Consider the following 26,359-nt stretch of genomic DNA (forward strand, 5'->3'; position numbering starts at 1 on the left):
TATTTGTTTTAACAAAAAAGTGTTCCACAAAATACGAAAAAAAATTTAAAGACATGATAAGGCTAAGTTTCTTAGTTTTAATAAAAAACTTAAAATTCCGGCATTTTGGACTATGATATTCTCGAGTTCGCATTTTTTGAGAAATACCGTAGCGGTTATGCGATATGGATATTTACAAGATCCAAGTTGCATACAAATGTGAAACTATGAAATGTTACTTCTTTTTAAAATACTCTAACGAGGGTGTTTTCAATTATGCGAGACTTTTTATTTTTACGGTAGGCAAAATTTGGTAAAATTCTTTCCTTGACTAACAATTATAATTCCAAGCAACATTCCAAAATTGCGAATTGATCTATGAATTGATTCACGAGATATCATGTATTTTGTCATTGAAATTGGCACTGAATATATTTATGACCGCAGTTCTTAAGAATTGGAACCACAGTGCTACGGTTCGATCCCTTCCGAACTTTGTGTACCATTAGTCCAAAGCACATAATTGTTTTTGCTTAAAATAAATTAAAACTTAAATCGAAATGTTTGAGCGACGCTTGAATTGTTTCAATGCCATCCTGGTCTTGCTGTGCCGCGTTTTCTTGCGCTAGTATCATTCCGCTCGGATAAAACAATGCCAATATAAACTTTGAGCTATAAACTTCAAATACAAATTTCTTCCAGCTTTAGCAGCGCACTAAAGAGTTGCAAGTAATCGAGTGTAATTTTCTTCAAATATAGGTGATAGTATGAGCTTATATATATCCTCCGGGCGATGCCTCCAAAATCAGTGGGCACAGACCCAGTGAGCCCATGAGTAAAGACGGTACTGGAACCATGAAGCATACCAAAGCATCTGTAAACAATTTACACTACATAAAACTTATCAGATTGCTGGAACATAGTATTATGAAAAAGCGAACCAGCTAACATTCAATTACTAAAAATAAACTTCAAAGCACCCCTGCATTGAATATGCCGCTTGAACTATCCGATCAGAAAATAAACATTGATTTCACTACCCCATTATCATTGCTCACTCAACCGAATCCTACCGGGTGCATGTGTCGCTGGATGAGCATTCAGCGTTTCCGAGCCAAGCGCGACAAAATGTGCAAATTATCCTTGAGGCTTTCCCGCACGAGAGCGATTTTTGCGCAGCAGAAGAATGGAACCAATTTATGGAAATAATTTTCACTCCACCCAGACCTGTCTACGGCATTCACCATCACACCAAGTGTGCACTTTATGTGCGGCCATTTCCCTTTTTTCGTTTTTTTTGTGATAAATATCTCTGAAAAGTGGGTTGATCAAAGCACTTTAACTAGGAAGTACTGCGTTTCAATAATTTTGGAGTTCAAAAAGGAAATAAAAATCAAACGAAACAGTTTCGAGCGGTCATTTTTCAGTACACATTGAATCCGAAAAAATTCTGTCGGCAAACGGGCACATAAATGAGCAAAAGTAGTAAGTGGATCCCATGGAGTCTCGTTAGTTCGTTTCATCTAAGTAACGATGAAGAACGTTTGAATACACAGTAGGTTGTCTACACTTAGTTCGCTAGCTGTTCCGACAATGTTTATACGGATGACGAGGAATAATTCCCAATTACCCCTTGGCGCTTGCATCTTCATCATGATCCATTATGATAAGAAAAACGACGAAGTATAAATTCGTTTCCTGTGTAATGTGAACAACGAGGCAACAGTGTACTCTCCGCTGCATACACATTTCACACCGCAGGCTATTTGGAATAAAATCAGAACAAATGTTATAAATTGCTTTCGTACTTCAATTTGTTATGGGGGAGTCCACACCAGTGATGTAAACCCTTTTGCATGTTGGAAATGTACTGAGGGTTGCCTATGCTGGCTATGAGAAAAAATGCAAGTCGTATTTTTCTAATGGAAAATTCTTTCATAGACGATTATATAAAGATAAACTTAGCCAGTGTGCTAATACTCCTGTCAGAACTTGACCTTCTAATTCCATAAACTTTTCTGAAAATTTTCTGCAATAACAGGTTAGTGCAATGATATTACTGGAATCTTTACTGGTTGCAATATGAACATATGCGATAGACTTTTGAGGCAATATCTGGACCTAGATACTGTGAAACAATTCCGGTCCTGGATACTGTGAAATAAATCAAGTTTTTTGCTGTTATCTTGAAAGAATAAATTTTATGCATAACATTTCTTGTTGGCGATACTGCGGGTTTCTGGCCGTCTACTTCTAGCCTTTTAATGGTACTTGCAGAACGTTAAGGGTATCGGAACAAAACTTACAAAATATACGTTTCGAATAAATAGTAATGAGTGAGTAAACTATTTTAATTCTTTTTCGTTTCCCGTCTACATTGCATGTATTGTGTTTATGTGAGAACTTTGTTAGCTGTCAAATCTCGAATAGTACTACAGGTAAGTATGCAAGTTTGAAAGCAGAGTGAGAATTATTTTCAGGTATACAACCCATGATCGCATATCTATATATATATATATATATATATATTATATATATATATATATATATATATATATATATATTATATATATATATATATATATATATATATATATATATTATATATATATATATATATATATATATATATATATATATATATATATATATATATATATATATATATATATATATATATATATATATATATATATATATATATATATATATATATATATATATATATATATATATATATATATATATATATATATATATATATATATATATATATATATATATATATATATATATATATATATATATATATATATATATATATATATATATATATATATATAGATTTATACTTTTCAGAAAGACTTAGTATAAGCTGTAACATCCCGGCCCCCGTTGAAGAGCAACATTCAATCAACATTATGAGAGGTCGTCATTGAACAAGAAGTATCCGTTGAAATTTCGTTTTGAAGCATCCTCCATAGGCAAACAGACAAAGTTTCGTCGTAGCTCGTCGGCGAATACCAGCTTGAGTGCGTACTTTCACCAGTCTTAAGCGAGAGGGAAGAGTGCAACAACATACCCAAGAGGCCATCATTTGTGTGAGGTGTTGTCCTTTTTATGAAAGACCATTGATGTAATATTTAAGACGGTCGGTTTTTCTCCATTTGGCTGGTCCTTGATGCAGAAGGCTAATATATTCTTTCGACCAACGCTTCCAGACATCGTTGATAACCCTATGAGTTTCCTAGAAATGGGAGACGCGAATAATGGGGATGTTTGAAAGTTCTGGGTTAGGGAGACAGAAAGTTGACTCTCCTATGAGAAAATGTGCAGGAATGAGCGCAGACAGGTATCTGGGTCATTTGACAGAGGAGTCAAAGGCCTGGAGGCCTTCACCTTGCACAACAGCCATGCGGATCGTTGAAGTGATACGACAATTATGTTATGATGCGGACGAGGTGATGTTTAAACGAATGAACTGGAACTCGATGCCTCTTTCTAGGTTTCTAAGTATTCCTTGACCCACTTACTGGACTTCAAGTGTTCAACGAACTGTTTCCGCTTCTTCTTGATTTCGCGATACGCACCAGGGGACGAGGTACTGTTATCACAGAGTATAATGTAAACACTAACGATTTGACACACCGCAGAAGTCCACGGGAACCAACTCATAACAATAATCCAAACCCAGGATGCACACACAGAAGAACATAAAAACCAAAATACAGTGATGATGACCATCGTACTTATTCTCGTCCTCATTGGTATCAGCACGGCACACAGCCCAAGTAACAATCCAAATGCTAATTGGTTTTATTTAGGTTTTATGGTAGTTTTATCAAGGCATTACATAGTGAATCTGGTTTTAACATTGCTTATGAAAAGGGCAATTAGTTTTATGTGCTTGGCGGGGTTTAAGAGTGCTTCAAGAACTCTTGAAGAAATATCCATAAAACTACATTTTTCATAAGAGTAATTAGTCTTATGAGCAGTTTTAAGCAGTTTTAAGACATCGCTTTCCAACCTCCTTAAAACCAAAAGATAGCTTTATGACATTCTTGTTGAAGCCTAACGTATCTTATGAATGCTACCATAAAACCTCCTTAAAGCTTTAAACGAAGTGAAAATACTCTTGCATAAGAGCGTTCTATAATAAAGAAACAAACTGTAACGACTGACGGGATATGTGACGTACCCCAACGGAGAAGACGTGACATGTAACTCAATCATGTATAAACAGCAAACTCGATAATTATAAATTAATCATTTAACTTTACAGATTTGTAGGTGCTGCTAATATAGCGAGATGTTAGTTGTTCATATAGCTCTATTTAACATGCGTTGTTGAAATAAATCAAAAACTTATAGACGGAATTGTGATTACCATAATCATTAATCATAGGCATTTTTATTTCAACATTGGCATTTTCAATGTTAAATAGACTGGATTTATGACGATCTTCCATCTAACCTTTCTGTCTTGAAAAATTCCTATTAGTTTTATTCAAGTCCAACAGCTCTTCTTCAAGTTTATCATAAATAAGAATGTATTTATCACGATCTTGAAAAACTCCTATTACTCTTGAGCAAGAATAATTAGTTTTAATAAGATCTTATGACGGTTTCAGTTAAATCCAGTGACAAGTAATGGCGTCGTGGATAATTTTGACCGCTTCGAAATGGTAGCCATTAGCATAAGAATCAAAATAAAAACTTTTTTTTCATATACTGAACTGATTCTCACTGATTGAAATGCATTTCTGAACTAGAAAAATGTTTATGCACGCGTTTAATCCAAAATATGACAATTATGAACAATTACACATACTATTGAATATTTTTAATATTTTTTATCAAAATCAATGTTTTAGAGATTGTTTGACGGCGCGTTGAATTTTTCGCACTTTTATACTGCATATTATCGGAAAACTGGCAATCGCATGCAAATTTTCTCAATCATGAGCTTAAAAAGCTGGCCACTTATATTATCGTTTTTTATTTGTATCCATTTTGGTAAGGGAACATCATATGATGGATATAATTTTTCCCAAGCTTATTCTTTTCATCTATACACCAACCTCTCTATCTAACAAAGCAGTTTCATAGCGCACTAGAAGTGTTCTTGAAGAATATCATAAAACTATCAAGACTTATGGTAGTCTTATATTAGTTTTAAACAGCTCTTGAATACCACTATAAGAATATATTGATAAGATCTAAAAGTTTTAAGAAAACCTTGGAAAATACTCTTGAGAACCATCTTAAGAATGGGCCTTTTTCGTCTTAAGAGGGGTTTATGGTTGTCTTGAAGCAGTGTTGTAGAGTAATTGGTTTTATGTTCGGTTTTATGGAGCTAATTTTGAAGATATGTTCAAGTGTACCATAAAACTAAATTTGTTACTTGGGAGTGACACTTGTTCATACAAAGTTGTGACAAAATTATAAAAATTGGTCTATGTGGCTAAAACTTGGGGTTTTAACTAATTTTGGGTCGCTGAATCCATTCCTGCTATCAGTTTTGATATTCCATATTTCATTTTTTCGACTTCTTCTATATAAACCCATTTGAATGCGTTGGTCGTTAAAGGGTTAATATAAGCATTAATCATAGTAGTCAATCTCATCGGATAGCAGAAATGGTTAACAACACTAGTAAAAATCACAAATTTTTCAGAAATATGATGTTGTTTAGGCAATTAATTTTTAAGGAGATTTATGAGCTACAGGGCGTCTCCATATGGGTATTTTCAAAAACATAGATATACCAACTTCGTGCCACTGTGCGACAATCAGGGGCATCCTGAAGACCCTGAAGAAACGTTGGATCAAAAAAGGAATGAAGACAGCTCAATCGATTGCAAACATCAGTAAAGTCTGAAGAAAGTGCAAAAGTTAGCTTATCCAGTGAAAATATTATAAAATGAAATGTAAATAAATGAAATGTACCGTTATCTATACATAGTGGTCCCGAATGACAATAGGTTAAAGGGACCACTTCAAATAAATAAAATCTAATCTATTCTAAAATTTGACACACGCTGCTGCTGACGATCCAGCGTCTAGTACAAAATGGCCTTTACAATGAAATACACCTACACTCCGATCCAAACTTTTACCGAAGTGCCTCTTCTCACAATTTGTCAAACGAAAAACCACCCACAGAGGTCCAGCCTCAAATGCTCGAACACTTTTGCAGTCGTACTGCGAACTGCAGGTAGTAGTGTCACGTAGTGATCGCTTGGTTTTGGACGGCAATGGAAGCATGTCAGGCGGACTGTTCTTCGAACAAGATCCCTACCACGAACTGGCGAGATGCACTGCTTGATGATTGCGAGGAGCTGCTTTGATACGGTATGGAATGTTTGGTGTTGTATTGATTTGGCGATCAATTTTGAGAGATGATGATATGCTGGCAATACCATCGGGAAACGGCTATCATATGTCTCTGGAGATCTGGAAATACGGCCCTGGATACGTTGCCGGTCAGAACATAGACTTGGATAAAGGTTCCTGGTAGGATTTTAATAGAAATCCCTCAAGTTAACCTTTGCCCTGCATATATTGAAGTTCCACTTGAAATATTGTCTTCAGAGAAAGGCGGAAAAGAGTTTTCAGTGCATCATCGTATTCGTGTACCGTTAGCTGTTGCTTTTCGATTTTGTTGATCTGCAGTTAGTTGCGATTCGCTGGTAGTATGCTATGACCCTGGCAAGGAAGCAAGTTTCGAATATGCGTTGAGAAAGGAACAATTAGGAACATGTCCACAATGCATGTCGGTTTGCCTTCATCCGTTTGCTGTTCGACCATGAATGGTGACAATACTGTAATCGAATCTGGCCAACCATCCGGTGCCACCAACAGGAAATGTGGCCTATTCCACCGAAGAGCGTCTTGAAACATGAGGGGTTCTTATCCACGTGATAAGCAATCTACTGGATTGTCTATGGTAGGGACGTGCCGCCACTGGGAGCCTTTAGTAAGTCGTTGGATTTCTGATGAGATTGACACGAATTCTTTCCAAGTAGAAAGTGGTGAGGTGATCCAATGAAACACGATAGTAGAATCAGTCCAGAACATCGATCGATATTGGCTAACTGACTACCCAGGTTCCAAACGTGGAATACTGATGCTCGAAAGAACAGCCACCAAGACTGCAGTTTTTCTGAAAGTTCATCGTCCCAACAAAAACTCTCTTGTCGTTACTGCTGTAGAAATATTGTAGCACATGCTACTTTTGGTCCCACGAGACATTTTAGAAAGAGCAACGCTATTTGTCGCTTGTTGGAGTGTTGAAAGTTGTGTATTCTCAGTTGGAAACTACCTAAGGACAGGAGTTCTAAATAAAAGAAACTGGCCAAGTTCCACAATATTCCGTGTTTCACGATCAAACTCTGCACTTTCGGAAGGAAAACCACCTCGGTTGAGTAGGTTGATCAACTGATGTCCTGTTTCTACTAGTGTTTATGAGTTGCCCCTCAAATCGTCCACATAGAACCCTTGTTTAACCGACAAGTGCTGCCAGCTGAATGTCCTTGCCCGTCATCTTCTGCAAGCTGGGTTACAATCTTACTAGCAAGCAATGGTGCAGAGGAGGTTGATATTCAGGAGATACGGTTTAATTTGCTCCCACTCCAGCTGGCGCCAGAGGATTTACTGAAGTGGCCTATCATCAGGGTGTACAATGACCTGTCCGACATTTTTTCGATATCCGCTATCATCACATAACGATGCATTCGAAAATTGAGAATGATGAGTAACAGAGTGACCTGCACTGGTGAACCTGTGATCAGAAGGTTATTCAACGAATAATGGTCACTACTCTTGGAAGATCCGTCGAAAACAACTCTGACTTTGGTAGTTGAAGAATCGAGACGAGGGATTGCGTAATGAGGCAAGAAGAACTAGGGCAACGCGTCGTGAGTCGGAACATCCTCTAAGTGGCATAGCTGTTCATATTCTTTCATGAATTGAACGTTGCTAAAGAGTGCCACCTCTGAATCGATTCTCCAACGCGGTGAACCTTCAAACGGCCGTTGGCCATGTTTCTCTGTTGATCGAGAGCATTTTTGGCGTAAGGGTAGACGGACCACGTCTTGGGGGGAGTAACTCACGTAATAAGTTTCGCATTGCAGATCATCGGAGGAAAGCTTTGCTGTGGTCAAAATTCTCCACTTCCCATAATGTCCTAACTTAATCGTCCAGAGCTTTAAAGGTAGAAACAACGTACGTGACTGGTGAAGGTGTATTGGTATAAATCTTTCCAGCTATGATGTATCCCCAGCTGGTTGTCTGTAGAACTTGTGTTGGTCGCGGAATGTGATTTGTTCGACTATCAGGACCATGGAAAACAGCTTTGCACTAACGATGAGATCAATGCCTTGGGTCACATTGAATTGTGGATCCGACAATGGTAGATGTTCACGGATCTTTCATTAACACTGACACTGTACAACGCACGTTGACAATGCTTTGGCCTATGTCGTTCAATGGAACATTGACTTTTCTGCGTCTTAACGCAAGAAAATAAAATTAGACTGTGATCCACTGTCACAAAGAACACGAGTAAGTTGGGTTTATCCATGATCGTCACGAACTTTAACGAGTGCGGTGAATAGTAATACTGTGTCATCATTCGTTGGAACTAGTGTGACTGTTTGAGAGGTTATGAAGGGAGGTGCGACTGTACCGGACCTGCAAGTACCGATGGTGATGACAGCGAAACCGATCAACCGACCGAAGTGCCAACGAAGTATCTTATTTGTATAATGGACGCAGGATGCGGCATTTGGTTTGCAAGCCGCGACTGCTGTTGGAGGATTGTAACTGCCACGGGTTACATGTGTGATGGAGCTTCCGTTGCGAGTAATGTGGAGGATACAGGTAGATAAAGCAGGGTATGATTCTTCCTCTGGCAATATTTTTATGAGACACTTGTGTGGTTCTTTCCATGGTGTGTAGTCTTTAGGCAGTTGATACATAATTTACTATGTTTGTATAATTCTAAATGTGGATGCGGAGTTTGAGAACGAAAAAACTCGTGAGTGATTCTCACATAAACTGGTACAACATCATACAAGTAAATCACAAACACCCCCCCCCCCCCCCCCTGCCTCATCCCACGTTTCTCACCATCCCATTATGCAGCATTATAAAATAAAAGAACTTGAAGACAATATTAAAGTAATGCTGACTTAATGAATTAAATATTATTTTTTTGTGTTCCAAGTGGGTCAGCATCGACATGTAGCTCATCAGGTTCTTTGCTATCGTGCGCTTTTATATACGTGTTTATTATTAAAATAATGTAATAGACATTCCCACAATTATGTTGAACATAATCTGCCATGGAAGAATAGTTGGGATAAATGAGAAAGGTACCATTGTCCATTGGGTGGATTCAAACCGGTATTCCAACAGATCATTTGACATGGCTCAACGCGTTAGCATAAAGGAGCCGTAGGTCTTTTATGTTTTTCATTTAAGAAAAATAAAAAGTGACACTAACATGTCCGTCCATCGAAATTTTTTGACGCAGATGAAATATTGTTTGCGTTGTCCGTTGCGCTACAACTTGAGGGTCATTCGGTCTGCCTTTTCTCGCGGTATCATTAACGTTCATAGTGCAAGACTCGGTAATCCGAGTAATGTTGCACCCATTTTAATAATTATTAAATCGTTTGGACATCGTGGTGGTACCAGTTTACATGGAATTTTACTGTGTTACCAAACTCTTCAACTCGTAATTCCAGATTAAGAAATCCTATGATCTCAAGCTTCGATAACAGCTTATGGAGGCGTTATAGCGCTCACTTAAAATTTGTACTAATCGGTTCAGCCACCCACACGGCTGCTGCAGGAAGTGTCTTCATTGGTTCGGTCACGCACCTTAACTCTTCAGCCTGGAGAGCGAGGGTGTGGATGAAATGCTGGAGAACGTGTTCTTCGACTGTTACAACTTCGAGGAATTGTAAAGCGGACTATCGGCACTAAGTGCAGACAAGAGATGCGCAATAGTAGAAAGGAGGTGGAAACCATCAATTTTGTTTATTTTGTTGTATCAACATCAATAGACCTCTTGGCCCCAATGGCAGTTCTTAGCCTAGTTACATTTAAGGATAGACAAAGAGTGTGTCCAGCTTCGGTTTTGTGATATCATGGTTGATTATGTCGAAGGTCGCAGCTAGATCCATGTAAATAGCATTGGTTTGCAATCCATCAGCGAATCCATCGAGTACATATGTTATGAACGAAAGCAGGTTAGTCGTGTTCGATCGTTTAGATATAAAACCGTGTTGTTCATCTTCAATGTAGTGTTGCAGTGAAAGTAAATAGGGTCTAAAATAACCAGCTCTAATTGTTTTGAAACACGTGATTCCCCGATAATTATCAATGTTTGATTTGGTTCCTTATTTATGAACTGGAAACATGTGCGTTGCTTTCCAGCAGGAAGGGAATGTTCCAGTAATTAGTGATAGCTCGAAGACTCGCCGAAGTGGTCCAAGAAAACTGCTGATACACTTTTTGACAAAAATCGAGGGAACGCCATCTGGGCCCGTCGTCCTAGAGAAGGAGTTAAACTGGTGGCGGTAGTGACTTGTTGTGGTATAAGGCTCTTGTTGAAAAAACGCTTGAAAATTTGTCGATAAACAGCTGGCTCCATTAAATGTCATACAAGATCGTAAATCAGATTCTTTTCGCTGCTCACATACTTCCAGAGCGACGAGACTCGTCAGTAGAGTAGTCGCGAGGATATTAGTGGAACTGCAGAGGAAATAAAGAAGATATCAACGATCCAATGTCCAGAGCTGACAGTTCTAATTAGTGCGCTTTACCGATCGCCGTGGAGTAGGCTAGACCACCTGGAACTAGTTCGCATAGTTGACGTTGATGCATTGGTTGGGGGTCGTCGAAGCACGGATGTACCAGTCGTCACTCCCCACATGAAATCATCGAGCCGACCTTGACACCCTACCGGGTGGCTCATGATTAGGCTAGATCCACTGCTGGGAATTATATCGAGTAGATCACGACGAAGCGGGTAGCTCACGAAAACGATCGTCGGTATCGAGGAAGATCCGTCGCAAGGGAATTCACTGTCACAGTATGGTAGATTCACCGCCGGGGGCTATCCGAGTATATCGAGACAAAGTTGGGAGCTTATTGGCTCACGAAACGGACATTAGCACGACTAGGGATACCGATAAACCTGCGAGTTAAATGGCTCAAGGTATCGTTTATCGGTTTCGGGAGGAATTCTGGGGTCGGGGAACTTTCAGTCAGTGTTCATCTACGGGAATCACTCGAGTAGATCGTGATCAAGCTGGGAGCTAATTGACCTTCCAGAAACCAGAACGAAACGACTTGCGGTAATTTAGCGCTGGGGAAAATCCGAGTGGACCTTGGCTTATGTACGCAGAGTATCTAAACGGATTAATAGATGGAGAGGATGACGGAAAGCAAGAGGCAGTTCGGGAGCTAAATTACTCAAAGGTTGAGCCATTTCATGGATCAAGTAAAGCATAAATTCCGAGACTCCGAGTTAACAGCGGAAACTCGTGTGCAAAAAAGAGGTGCGATAACAGCACAGCGAGCCCCCTCTCGAAGTAATATTTTGATGTAATTTTGTGGGGAAACAGACAGAAGAAGCACGGACCTACCTATGACACTGAGAACATTTCAGTAAGAAAAACCGTGATCATCATTTTAAATACAAATTTGCTTTGCGCACTAGTGACGAACTTTTAAATTTTACCATTTGCTTAACATATTAATCAATTTGACATGACGGTACGTTAGGTTAGCGTAAGTAGTAATTAAGGGCATTAATTAAGGGGAGCGTCTGGTGTAATGGGCAAAAAAATCGACTTCTTCTTTATCCGTTTAATTTTTAGTATTGAATCTCTAGAACAGTCTCCCGCAATCTTTGTGGCCTCGCTGAACTTCTTTTGTTTTAAACAGCCATGCATTCCTCGTGCATTTTCGAAAAACGAACAGCGATAAAAATACAGTGTAAACAATACACTTTAAACTACTTCTACCCAAATGTTCAAGAGAAAATACCCAATTAGTCATTTTCTACAGCGTTTTTTTCCGTGATGCAATTTGATGTGGGACAACCTTTAATAGCGTTTTTCTTGAAATCGCATTTTTCACATTAGCGAGAACGATAACTCAAAAACTAATCAACCAATTGGCTTGATTTTTTTATGAGAATGCACAATATGTGTAGCCTGTCGATAAACTACAGAAATCTAAAAAAAAAATTTTTCCCTATTATTTTGGACAAAAGTGATTGAATTTTACAGTAAAATATAAGATTTTTCGGTTTTTATGAAGCCATTTTCCGAAACTCAAGTTTTTTTTTATTTTTCGTGGTTCATCGACTAACTACAAGTTCAAGCTTTATAAAACTTTCTGCGTGTACATGCCAGGGGTTTGAAACTCTAAACATATGCAGAGATAAATGGTGTTGCGGTCAAAAATATTTAAATCATCCATTAAAAAACAAGCACAGTTTTCTCATTCTGACGATGTATGTGCGTCGCATCATGCATACTGTTTGATTTTAACATTTACTTTACGGGTCTGTTGGAGAGCAAGGGATATATATCAACTCAAAATAGCGTTACGACTAATTTTGAGGCTTGTGGTTAGAAGTGCGTCAGCGTCTCAGTATTGTCAATTATCATTTTATTCAAATTTGATCATAACTTTTTTTATTGCATTGAAAAGAAACACTCCTGCAGTGCTTCTCAAATACAAGGTGAAGTTGAAGTTGACCAACTCGAAGGGATCTTAGAAGACTGTGTGTGCACAAACTGCGGCTGCCGACGAACAGTTTTGGAACGAATAATCCAGACACTTGACATAACGAAGGACAATATGCAGAATAATAAGTTAAAGCAAGCAACGTCCGCTGTAACCTATTCAAGTTCACTGTTTGCATTTCGTCTGATCCAAATTGAATTCATCACCACCGGAAAGTTTCAATTATGATTTCACATTTTCATGAATGCGGAATTTAATTTCAATTGAAATGGAAATTTTCCTCTTTGCCCTTTGCCAAGGCGAGCATTTGACGCTTAATCTCAAATCGTTTAATTACGAAGTTTAATTCGTACGCCTCGCATTAATTGCGGAAGCATTTCGGTGCCCTGGTCCATGTTATGCTGAATAAGTAGGTATGAAACGCGGAGCCAAGTTGCGTTTTTTATGCATCTCGCTAAAGATTAAATCAATTCCTTGGTCGACGATAGACAAGGGATAGTCCTTATTGCGTCGTCGTGCACCTTCTGGTTGGATTACGTTTCGGTCGTTTGCTACTCTTCACCATCAGAAATTATCCTTTAAACTGTTGGAATTGTGGCTTTAATACATAGTCGCACTTGTTGCAAATGGAACAGAGTAGCATACCGACGACGATGAGCTATTCTGCGATGTGGAAAATACTGAAGATACTTTATTCATCCTTTACTGCATTGCTGTTAATTCTATCAAGCAGAAGCTTGTGGATACTGGTTATACTCGGAAAATTCTTCAGTCATTCTTATCATGAATTGAATTTAAGAAAAAAGCTGTTTTTTATACCTGCTATCTGCTATATCATATTGAATGCCGATCGAAGTTTTATCGCAATGCAACACGTATCAATTTGTTATGGTTCATGCTCCTGAAATAGATGAAATAGCAGCAGTGGCTTTTAAATATTTTATCAATCCCAGAGCTATTTGCAGTAAGATTTATTTTAATTGAATAACCTGTAAAACTGTGAAAACACATGTTTGAGGTTAATCTGCGATAAATTACATTGCCTATAGTTTTGCATCTGTGGTTATACAAAAACTGGTTTCATATAGACAAGCTATTGCCATAATGCAATGAAGGATCGAACATGGACTATTACCAGTAGACAAACAGCAAGTGGAATGGTATCGTATATTGGCAGCTGAGCCAAAAAACCGATTGCTCTCTAATGGTTATTTATTTTGTCGGCTAAATGCACATCTCCACAAACAAATAATCTACAGTTGCTGCATCAGTGCATTAGAGACACAAGATATGCTAACAATTTCAATTTTGTAGCACACATTATGCATGTATCGAATGGTACAGCTTGGTAAGTTCCCATAAATTTACTTTTCGTTTTCGGTACTGTGCATGTCTCTAGCGTACCCTGTTTTACAATTTATATTCGAGCGTGAAATATTTTCATAATTACAGCCAGAATTAATTGTTTGCCTGAATGTATAATGATCACGGGATTTTTCAATGAAATTATGTTCAATAATAACAACAAAGTAAGTGCGTACATCTCTGTTGGGGCCGAAGGAAACAAATATAGTTTTACAGACGAGAACATCTTTAGGATTGGTCGGGTACCGCGCCCAGTATGTATGCAGCAAGATCTATATGAGCCATTCCACGGAGATAAATAAATCGGTTTTGGATACCTAGGTGAGTTCAAATATTGTTTCAGTTCAGTTTCCTAATAATAATTTACAATCATATAATAAAGATGAAACGAATAATAATGCCAGAAAATGAACAAGTAGAACAGCACTGCGAGGCGAGAAATTCAACCATTTTCGCAGATTCTCAACAAATAACTTTCTCATGCACATTGAAGGGCTATCGATATGTTTTGTTTCGATTATGTAGGCCTTAACCTTACTTGTATTGGACAGGCCCGTGTGCAGAAAATTCTCAAGGGAGGGTCCGTGTGTGTTTGTGTTTTTACAATCCATCTCCCACTGACCGGCAGTGCTTTTATGGAAGAAACTTATCTGCAACTATTTATTGATAAACTGTGAGGTTTTGGACTTTTTTCTTCTTTTGTGCGTGTGATAACCGTTAGGCCGCATTCCTCAGCCTTTTGTTCGCATAGTGAGGATTGAACAATAGCCAGCTATATAAGCTGGACTGGTGCGTCGTGGGAAACAAATTTACGGATAAGTAAAATCTAACTCTTTTGACACATTTAAGGTTTATTCCCGTCCGCGGGTGCTAACCACGTGTGTCGACGGTGTCGATGGCTCCCTCCCCGGACGGTCAAATGGAGGTCGAATCGACTCCCAAGGCTCTCCCCCGACCCAAACAATATCCAGAGCTCTCGACCGGGGGCTTTGTGGTCTTCTTTCGGCCCAAAACAAAACCGCTGAATCTATTACAGATTTCGAAAGACCTGACGGAACGGTTCTCGGCTGGGACCGAAATAAGAAAGGTCCGCTCAGACAGGGTTAGGGTCGTATTGGCTAATTCAAAGCAAGCAAACGATATTGCTTGCTGCGAGCACTTTTCGAAGGACTACTATGTGTATATTCCAGCTGTAAAAGTACAGTCTGAAGGCGTTGTCACCGATGAGAGTTTGACATGCGAGGATCTGCTGGAGTACGGGGTTGGCCGTTTTAGAGACCGCTTACTTCAGCCAGTGAAAATACTAGAGTGCAAGCGTTTGCACTCAGTAGTAGTTGCGGGGGATGGTTCAAAAACGTACCCCCAATCAAACTCTTATCGGTTGACCTTCGCTGGTATCGCTTTGCCAAATTACGTGCTCTTGTACAAGGTTCGTCTGCCTGTGCGTCTGTTTGTACCGCGGGTCACGAATTGCACAAAGTGTAAACAATTGAGTCATACAGCCACCCATTGTAGCAATAAGGCCCGCTGTGGAAAATGCGGTGAGAATCATATGGATGATTCGTGCAGTAAGAATGCTGAGAAGTGTCCTTACTGTGCAGAGATTCTGCATGATATCTCGGCATGTCCCGCGTACAAACTACGCGGGGATAAATTAAAACGTTCCCTTGCGGGACGATCCGAACGTTCTTTCGCAGCAATGCCAAAGAAAGCTACGCCATCAACCTCAACAAACATCTATGCTCACTTGCCTCCTAACGAGGACGAAGTTGAACACCCACAAGAGGGAACATCTACTAGGGTGCCTAGAAGTTATAGGAAGAGGAGGAACATTTCCTCTCCTAAAGTTCCTTGTAAAGGCCAGAAGGTGTCCTTAGACGGGGCTCCAAAAGTGACATCTCTTGGAAGTGTTGCAACCAAGCCGAAGCAAGTAACTGCTGATCTCGGAGAATTAAACTCAGAGAAGGAGTTCCCAGCACTTTCTGGAACTTCAAAAATCCCAAGTGTTCCTCTGTTTCAGTTCGAGAATAATCGCGGCACTGGAATTATCAAACTCTCGGTCATTGTGGACTGGATAAACAAAACTTTCAATATAACTGATTCTATTAAAAGTCTGTTGTTAGCTCTCCTACCTACAGTAAGAACATTTTTAAAGCAGTTGATTGCGAAATGGCCCCTCCTTTCAGCGATTGTATCTTTCGATGGCTAACTCATCGAACGAGGTCACGGATTTGATCACTGTTCTACAGTGGAATTGCAGAAGTATCACCCCAAAAATAGATTCTTTCAAATTTTTAATAAATAGCTTGAGATGCGATGCATTCGTTTTATGTGAAACTTGATTAACTTCCGATATAAACCTTAACTTTCACAATTTTAATACTATTCGCTTGAATCGAGATACCACCTACGGAGGAGTACTTTTGGGGATCAAAAAGTGCTATTCCTTCTACAGAATTAACCTTCCCTCAATACCAGGCATTGAAATTGTCGCTTGTCATGTAACAATCAAAGGCAAAGATCTTTGCATAGCTTCCATATATATTCCCCCAACTCCGCGATTGGGCACCACCGGCTACATGACATCATAGAATCCCTGCCTGCACTGCGACTTGTTTTAGGAGACTTTAACTCTCACGGTGCGGAATGGGGTTGCCTTTATGATCGCTTATCATCATATTCTTCTTTAAGGCCTTAGATTTATCCCTTTGCTCGACCTCGCTACAGTTAGATTGTGCGTTGAAGGTAATCCCTGATCCCCACGGTAGCGACCATCTGCCGATCGTAGTCTCGATCACCAACAGCTCAAGACCATTGGAATCAATCAATATTTCGTATGACCTCCAGTGTTTCAAAAATCACTCCAATCAGCATGCGTTGAAAAAACCATAGTTTGATAAATCATTAAAATCCATGATTTCATCACTCATGGTTTTTTTGGCTCCTGAGGAGTGAAAACCGCCAAGGAGTGAAAACAGGTTACTAGATTATAATTGCAGCATACAGTTTAAAAGCCCGAGCTCCATTTAAATTTTCAATTTTCATTTCATCAAGCACAAAAGCAAAACAGATCCTTGGTACACTGCCGTTCTACGCATAATTGTCCCATGTTGCTTTTTGGTCATTTTCACTTTTTTTAACCAAACAGTCCTTTTTGATGTATATTTTTAGAAAACACATCCAAATCATAAAGTTTGTTCGAAGACTTCGTGAAAAATACCAAGTCTGTTTGTCCCATTGTTGATATTCTACGCATAACTGTCCCACTAACAAAAATCCCAAAAAGTGCGCAATAAAAAAATAATCACGTAGCGTTTAGTTAAGAAGTACATTACGCTAGATGTCGGGCACTGAAAAAATTGATGGAAAAATACAGGATCATTAAAAATGGCAGTGGCAATATTAATCACAGCAGTGAGAACAATCCTGTAAAGCTCTTCATTACTATCGTCGCTTGCATAACATGGCGAACGCATCTAGGATAATGAGCCTATTTTCGCAATGTTTCTATTATCACGCTACCCATTTGAAGCCGTTGGTTAGTGCAGCGTTGGCTATCTTTCTTCAACAAATTGGATCAAATGGTAGGGCGACAATTGGAGCATTCGATTGGAACTTTAGTTGCGATCAAACACTAGCATTTCATCGTTTTTAGGCCATTTGTGTTATTAGATTGGTTCTTAAGAACGAAGCAAGGTTGTGAATGCCAAATTAATGCACTCCATCGAGTGTAGGCAGAGTAATTAATGATCTTGTGAGGTACCCTTCTAAATAGTGTAAAAATAGGTACTTTACCCTATGTCCAATTTTGATAAAGCAACAAATCTCCCGAGTAACAGAAAAACTCACGACATACACTTTTGTAAAAAAATGAGTTATGAGCATCGTTTACATAGATCGTTATGGGACTGATATGCGTAGAACTTTCCGGTTTCCGCTCGATTTCTCGGCATAACAGTTCCACTTAACATTTTTCTTAAAAACTAACGTTAATTGAATCTCTATAATAAAACACTGGACTGATTATAATGAAAACGATTGTCATGAACGTAATTTTGGACAATAAAGCTTTATTTGTTACACCGTATCCCTCCAGATGGCTAATACAATTTTCATCTTCAATCGCGTTTTTCTCAGTTGCCAGTTTTGCAACATGGGACAATTGGGCGTAGAACGGCAGTACAGTTCATGGCAAAAGATTCTTTTCGATAGACCTCGAAGGTCAGCATTCAATTGTTAGCGTACTAGGCTAGGCTCAGGCCATTGCTGTAATAAATAGTACACCTGTTTTGCAACCTTCCACTATGCATTTAAACTTTTGGATTTCATCACTTCAGCAGAAACATTTTTACACCGGATTTGAGATATGTTTGCCCGTTATTATTGTTATAATAATATATTTGTTAAAGAAAATTAAATTGAAAACAACTGACTTGTTTCAATATATACAGGGTGCGCCATCTGGATGTATCCTATTTCAACATTGAGCAACTCCGCCATTTCCAGCCGATTTTGACATATAACCACAATTCTGAAACATCATTTAGTGCCATTTTAGCTATAAGTCGTTTTATACCAAAAGAACGCACTGAAATCGTAGCGCTTTACATTGAAAACGATCGTTCAATAGTGAAAACTGTGCGTGATTATCGTAAAAAATATGGCAGGCTCACTTCACCCTTTCCGACCGAATAAATAAACAAAATTGTCGAATTTGGGGGACACAGAACCCACACGTTATACATCAAACACCACTGCACGACCAGAAAGTAACTGTTTGGGCCGGAGTGTGCTCCAAAACAATCATCGGTCCTTATTTTTTCAAAGATATTTTAATATACGAATTGAAATTGCTGCGATTAAGCCCGACATGCTGTCCAATGTCATGCAAAATGCCCGCAAAAGAGCTGCTTTTTGTGTATATCTGTATTCTAAACCTGGTTTATAATAAATGGCAAAAAATGTACTAAAAAGCTGATTTACTTGTGAAAACGGCTAAAAAATGGCGGAGTTGTCCAATGTTCAAAAGGATACTTCCAGCTGGCGCACCCTGTACCTTCTGCTGGGATAATTCAGAAATCAAACAAATTTTGAAGACCTGTTAACAAAGTTTGAATTAAATTAGGTCTATAAGCGGCGACAGAACAAGAATCACAAACCGGAGTGGACAGGAGGAGCCAAAACCAGGAGTGAAAAACTAAGAGTCAAAACCCACTTGGATTGCTTTGATTTTTTTACTCACTCCCAGAAACGTGCATAACAATGATTGGTGTCCACCGCTCCTTTGAAAACAGGCTCCTTGGTGTGAAATGTGCGGTTTATTTGAAACACTGATGATCTCACACGAAATATCGATTGGAGAAGCTATGCGGCCGCGATATCCGACAACATCGAATCTACCCAAGAACTTCCTCCAGAGGAAGAGTACAGCTTTTTGGATGGCTTGATTCTCGACAGCGCGAATCAAGCTCAGACTTAGCCAGTACCCGGCGCGAACATACAAAAACGTTCTCCCAATCCCTGGTGGGATAAAGAGTGCTCAGACGTGTACGCAGAGAAGGCCGCAGCGTTTAGGACCTTCCGGAACGACGGGTTACCCGCTAGTTTTCGACAGTACGCGACGTTAGACAAGCGAAGAGTTTGATGAAAGCCAAGAAACGCGGTTATTGGTGCCGGTTCGTCGACGGATTAACGAGAGAAACATCGATGAGCACTCTTTGGGGAACAACCCGACGTATGCGAAACCGAAACAGTACTAATGAGAGCGTGGAATATTCAAACCGTTGGATATTCGATTTCGCCAAGCAGGGTTTGTCCGGATTCCGCTCCGGCACAGAAGATCTACCGCGCCGCGTCCCCTCACGATAACGCGAACGAAACACCTTTTTCGATGGTGGAATTCTCACTTGCTCTCTTGTCGTGTAACAATAAAGCTCCAGGGCCAGACAGAATCAAATTTAACTTGTTGAAGAATCTGCCAGACTCTGCCAAGAGACGCTTGTTGAACTTATTTAATAAGTTTCTTGAGGCTAACATTGTCCCACACAATTGCAGACAAGTGAAGGTCATCGCCATCCAAAAACCAGGAAAACCAGTCTCCGATCACAATTCGTATCGACCGATCGCAATGCTGTCCTGTATCCGGAAGTTGTTCGAGAAAATGATCCTATTCCGCCTCGACAATTGGTCGAGCAAATGGCTTACTGTCAGATACACAATTTGGCTTTCGCAAAGGCAAAGGGACGAACGATTGTCTTGCGTTGCTCTCAAGCGAAATTCAAATGGCCTATGCTAGCAAAGAGCAGATGGAATCAGTGTTCCTAGATATAAAGGGGCTTTTGATTCAGTTTCTATGAACATTCTTTCCGAGAAGCTGCACCAGCATGGTCGTTCAGCGACTTTAAACAACTTTTTACTAAATTTGTTGTCGGAAAAGCACATGCATTTTTCGCATGGTGACTTATCGACATCACGATTTAGCTACATGGGCCTTCCCCAGGGCTCATGTCTAAGCCCCCTGTCATACAATTTCTGAAAGTTAATAACTTTCTTCCCTGCCATCTTTGTCCACCCTCCGTCCCCTGTCTCTTATACCCAGAAGTATCACCCCTTACCACCAAAGGTGAAATAGATGATGAATTTTGAAATAACTGTATTCAAGCCTATGTTATTCAAATTAATATATCTTTTTAGCAAAGAACCCGAATAATTGCTTTCCCTTCCTCCTCTCTACTGTAATCTTATAAAAGAATATATCCACACATTCCCGTTTATAAAACGCTCGGCCCTCGTGCTTAAATGGCAGAGGACGAAATACCATCTGATGTAATCATGGAAGTCCCTGACCCCCCTAACACTCGCATTGCTCCCCGTATAAAGCAGTACCCAGAAGGTTCCTCTGGGCCATGGGTGGTATATTTTCGGACCGGAGAGAAACCGGTTAATATATTAAAACTTTCTCGGCATCTGACTGCTAACTATCCGGCCGTAACTCAGATAACACGTTTTCGGGCAAACAAGATACGAGTTATAGTGAATGATCTCGGCCAGGCGAACGTGATTGTTTGCGGCGAGCGCTTTACGAGGGAATTTAAGGCGTACGTGCCTGCTATGGCCGCAGAAATCGACAGGGTTGTCTCCCAACCTGGCCTGAAATGCGAAGAACTGTTAGAGCACAGAGTTGGCTGCTTGAAGGACCCCCCACTTTAATAGATTAAGATCTGGGAATGCAAACAATTGTATACCGCAAACACCGAGGGAGGTAAGACTACCTACTCTCTATCAGGCTCGCTTCGGGTGACCTTTGCTGGGTCTTCTCTTCCTAACTACATCCTCCTTGACAAAGTTCGCCTACCTGTTCGCCTGTTTGTACCGCGGGTTATGAGCTGCAGCAATTGCAAGCAGTTGGGCCACACAGCCACCTATGTGGAAATAAAAAATGATTCGACAATTGCTTGGGAGAGCATGGGGATGACTCTTGCGACAAAGAAACTGAAAAGTGTATTTGCTGCGAGGGCCCTTCCCATGCTCTTAAATCATGCCCTGCGTACAAGCAGCGCTGGGATAAAATTAAGCGCTCTATTAAGGAACGTTCGAGGCGATCTTATGCAGAAATGCTAAAGAATGCTTCGCCATCTATCCTGTCCGAAAATTCCTTTGCTGATCTGGCTAGCGTTGAGCAAGAATCTGATGATCCTCAATAGGGAACATCTCTCGTTAACCCGGGGGAGTCCAGGAAGAGGAAAAATCTTGCCTCCCCTAGACTACCTCGCAAGGGTCCCAAGATGTCCTCCTCTGAGAGCGCGCCAACAACATATAATAAATCCAACGGAAGTGCTGCCTTAAACCCGAAGCAATCTGCTTCGGGTTAATCCTCTTACAAGCCTTCTGATAGGTTTTCTCCCTATAGTGCATACATTTTTGAAGCAGTTGACTACTAAATGGCCCTCCTTGCAGCGATCGTATCCTTCGATGGCTAAGTCATCGAACGAGGTCACCGATTCGATCACTGTTCTACAGTGGAATAGCAGAAGTATCCTCCCGAAAATCGATTCCTTTAAATTTTTACTAAATGCTTTAAAATTTCGCATTATGTGAAACTTGGTTAAATTCCGTATAAATCTCAACTTCCACGACTTTAATATACTTCGTCTGGATCGAGAAAACCCCTATGGAGGAGTAGTTTTAGGGATTAAAAAGTGCTATTCTTTCAATCGAATTACCTCCCTTCGACACCAGGCATTGAAATTGTCGCTTGTCAAGTTCTTATCAAAGACGAAGACCTTTGCATTGCTTCCATCTACATTCCTCCTAGAGTTTCGGTAAGGCACCGAACGCTTTGTAACATCACGGAATTGTTACCGGCACCGCGGCTAGTTCTAGGAGACTTTAAATCGCACAGTACGGTATGGGGTTATCTTCACGATGATAATAGACAACATTAATCCAAGATCTTTGCAACAATTTCAACATGACCATCTTAAACACGAGAGAAATGACGCGGATTCCAACACCACCAGCACGCGCAAGCGCGTTGGACTTATCGCTATGCTCGACATCGCTACAGTTGGATTGCATGTGGAAGGTGATCCCCGATCCCTACGGCAGCGATCATTTGCCTATCGTGATTTCAATTGCTAACGGTTCAAGACCATCGAAAACAATCAATGTTTCGTATGACCTCACACGGAACATTGATTGGAATAGTTACGTAACTGCGATATCCGTTAAAATCGAATCCACTCAAGAACTTCCTCCGGAAGATGAGTACAGGTTTTTGGCTGGCTTGATTCTCATCAGCGCGAATGAAACTCAGACTAAACCAGTACCCAGAACGGTCTCCCACACTGTGGTGGGACAAAGAGTGCTCAGAGCTGAACGCGGAGAAGTCCACCTTCTTTAAGGCCTTCCGGGAAGACGGGTTACCCGCTAGCTATCAACAGTACGCGTCGTTAGAAAGGCGAATGAAGAGTCTAATGAAAGCCAAATAACGCAGTTGTTGGCGCTGGTTCATCGACGGGTTAACGAGAGAAACAGCGATGAGCACTCTTTGGGGTACGGCTCGACGTATGCATAACCGAAACAGTACCAACGAGAATGTAGAATATTCAAACCGCTGGATATTTACTTCCACCAAGAAGATCTGCCCGGACTCTGTCCCGGTACAGAACCGCACCGCGTCTCCGCAGGAAAACCAGCCTCCGACCAAAACTCGTATCGACCGATTGCAATGCTGTCCTGTATTCGGAAGTTGTTTGAGAAAATGATCCTGTTTCGCATTGACAATTGGGTTGAAGCAAATGGCTTACTGTCAGATACACAATTTGGATTCCGCAAAGGCAGGTGGACGAACGATTGTCTTGCGTTGCTTTCTACAGAAATCCAAATGGCCTATGCTAGCAAAGAGCAGATGGCATCAGTTTTCTTGGATATTAAGGGGGCTTTTGACTCAGTTTCTATCAACGTGCTGACAGAGAAGCTGCACCAGCATGGTCTTTCACCGATGTTAAATAACTTTTTGCTAAACGTGTGGTCTGAAAAGCACATGCACTTTTCGCATGGCGATTTAACAACATCGCTATTTAGCTACATGGGTCTTCTCCAAGGCTCATGTCTAAGTCTCTACAATTTTTATGTGAATGACATTGACGATTGTCTTGCCAATTCATGCACGCTAAGGTAACTTGCAGACGACGAGGTGGTTTCTGTTACAGGGCCCAAAGCTGCCGATTTGCAAGGACCATTGCAAGATACCTTGGACAATTTGTCTGCTTGGGCTCTACAGCTGCGTATCGAGTTCTCCACGGAGAAAACTAAGTTGGTTGTCTTTTCTAGGAAGCGTGAGCCGGCGCAACTCCAGCTTCTATTAATGGGTGTACACGGTGTTCCTAAAACCGTTATTAACTAAAAAAATGACCATAAATTTGGCATACGGCATTCGACAGATACAGTATCCAAGCATCTTCTCAGTGAATTTCAAAATGATCCATCGAGGGATTCGAGAGATATGGCGATTTGAAGTTTTATGATACGTTTCATAAGGCTGTTTGCTGGTAGCCCACGGGTTTGGTCCAATCTCTATGAACAAAAAATATTTGTCTACTTATTTAGTACATGGCATTCAAAAGCTATAGTAATCAAGTATATCCCCTGCAAGTTTGGAAATATTTCATTGACGGAATCGAAAGTTATAACAGTTTGGATGTGGTATGCGGTCATAGATGGGTTTTCTACCAGACTTCAAGCGTGAATCCATGTTTGTCCATTGACTATTTAGATCGTTTATACGTGTCGCGATTTTTAAAGGAAACCCTTACCATTTTATTACATAAATATAATGTACAAATGATGTTATTAATATGGTGCACTGAAAAAATATGAAAATAGGGTTGTCTACCAAACGTTAAATATAATGTGTAATTTAAAAAAAATAGATGAAAGTTGGAATGTTTACTTCAAAAGGCCATATCTCAATGGTATGTTGACTGATTCTAATTATTTTTTCATTATTGAACAGGTAGACGTTTCATCGTTAATTTTCATCAAGAAGAATATAAAATAGAGTTGGCTACTTCAAACAATAGACAACTTAATTATCCTCAACTATATGTATTATCACTATTTAGTAAATATCTTTATATTCAAAACGACGACCTATCAATTTCTATACATTAGTTGAATGCAACGAACGCAAACTATAAATCATGGAAAAATAAAACCATAAATTCAATACATATATTCAAAAATAGGAAGGTATTTGCTGATTCAGATCAATTTATGTTATGATACGGTTTTTGTTGGAAATTTTGTACAATCGTGATTCGCTGGTTGGGTTGACAGATGTTAAAACTGGGGGATGTTATTACTAGGGGGATCAAAGGGGATGTTATTAGTACAAGTTCATCTGCTCATATCTGTGACTATTGTTTGTTTGATTGTCGAATTGAATTTAACATGAGAATTTGACATTCAGATGTCGACAATGGACCAACTAGCGCGGACGTCCAACTAAAAAGCGGCTCCTGTTAAAAATTGAGCGGCCAGCGAATCACGACTGTATTAGTTTTAACATTTCATATATCCATAATTTGTAGTAAACAGCAATTGCAATCAACTAGTATATAAAAATTGATGGGCCGCTATTTTTAATACAAAAAAAATCACTAAATAATTATAATACATATAGTTGAGACCAATTATATTATCTATTTATTTATGTAGACAACTCTATTTTATATTCTTCTTGATGAAAATTAACGATGAAACGTCTACCTGTTCAATAATGAAAAAAGAATTAGAATCAGGCAACATACCATTGAGATATGGCCTTTTGAAGTAAACATTCCAACTTTCATCTATTTTTTTTTAATTTACACATTATATTTAACGTTTGGTTTGGTAGACAACCCTATTTCCATATTTTTTCAGTGCACCATATAAATAACACCTTTCGTGCATTATACTTATGTAATTAAATGGTAAGGTTTTCCTTCAAAAGTCGCGACACGTATAAACGATCTAAATAGTCAATGGACAAACATGGATTCACGCTTGAAGTCTGGTAGAAAACCCATCTATGACCGCATACCACATCCAAACCGTTATAACTTTCGATTCCGTCAATGAAATATTTTCAAACTTGCAAGGGATATACTAGATTACTATATCTTTCGAATTCCATGTACTAAATAAGTAGACAACTATTTTTTTTTATAGAGATTGGACCAAACCCGTGGGTGTTTGCTGGTAGCCTTATGAAACGTATCATAAAACTTCAAATCGCCATATATCTCGAATCCCTCGATGGATCATTTTGAAATTCACTGAGAAGATGCTTGGATACTGTATCTTTCGAATGCCGTATGCCAAATTTATGGTCATTTTTTTAGTTAATAACGGTTTTAGGAACACCGTGGTGTAACGATCAATTAGGTCTTCACATTTAAATATCTTGGGGTCTGGTTCGACTCTAAAGGTGCCTGGGGATGTCACATTAGGTATCTGAAAGAGAAATGCCAACAAAGGATCAATTTTCTCTGGAACATGGTGGGGTGCACACCCAGGAGACCGGATCAGGTTATACCAAACGACTATATTGTCGGTGATGGAGTACGGGTGTATCCAGTATCGTTGCTTGCGCATAGGTTGCATGCAATCGACCCATACGATCTCGAAGTGCTGGCGGACGTTCTACCGCTGAAAAATCGATTATGGGAACTCTCATATCGACTGCTCATCCGATGCG

At 39.7% G+C, this 26,359-nt stretch overlaps 1 protein-coding gene across 1 annotated transcript in view; it reads right to left on the reverse strand.

Annotated features, from left to right (window-relative positions):
• LOC131680495 (uncharacterized) overlaps positions 1-26,359 on the reverse strand; it is a 113,835-nt gene that overhangs the window by 68,892 nt on the left and 18,584 nt on the right. Inside the window, exons 3-4 of the mRNA XM_058961205.1 lie at positions 10,815-11,107; positions 10,692-10,743 (exon numbers count right to left, since the gene is read on the reverse strand). Of these exons, the coding sequence (XP_058817188.1) occupies positions 10,692-10,743; positions 10,815-11,107 (345 nt within the window). The remainder of the gene's footprint in view (positions 1-10,691; positions 10,744-10,814; positions 11,108-26,359) is intronic.

The sequence above is a fragment of the Topomyia yanbarensis genome, chromosome 2 (genome assembly GCF_030247195.1).
Source record: "Topomyia yanbarensis strain Yona2022 chromosome 2, ASM3024719v1, whole genome shotgun sequence".
Taxonomy (NCBI): domain Eukaryota; kingdom Metazoa; phylum Arthropoda; class Insecta; order Diptera; family Culicidae; genus Topomyia; species Topomyia yanbarensis.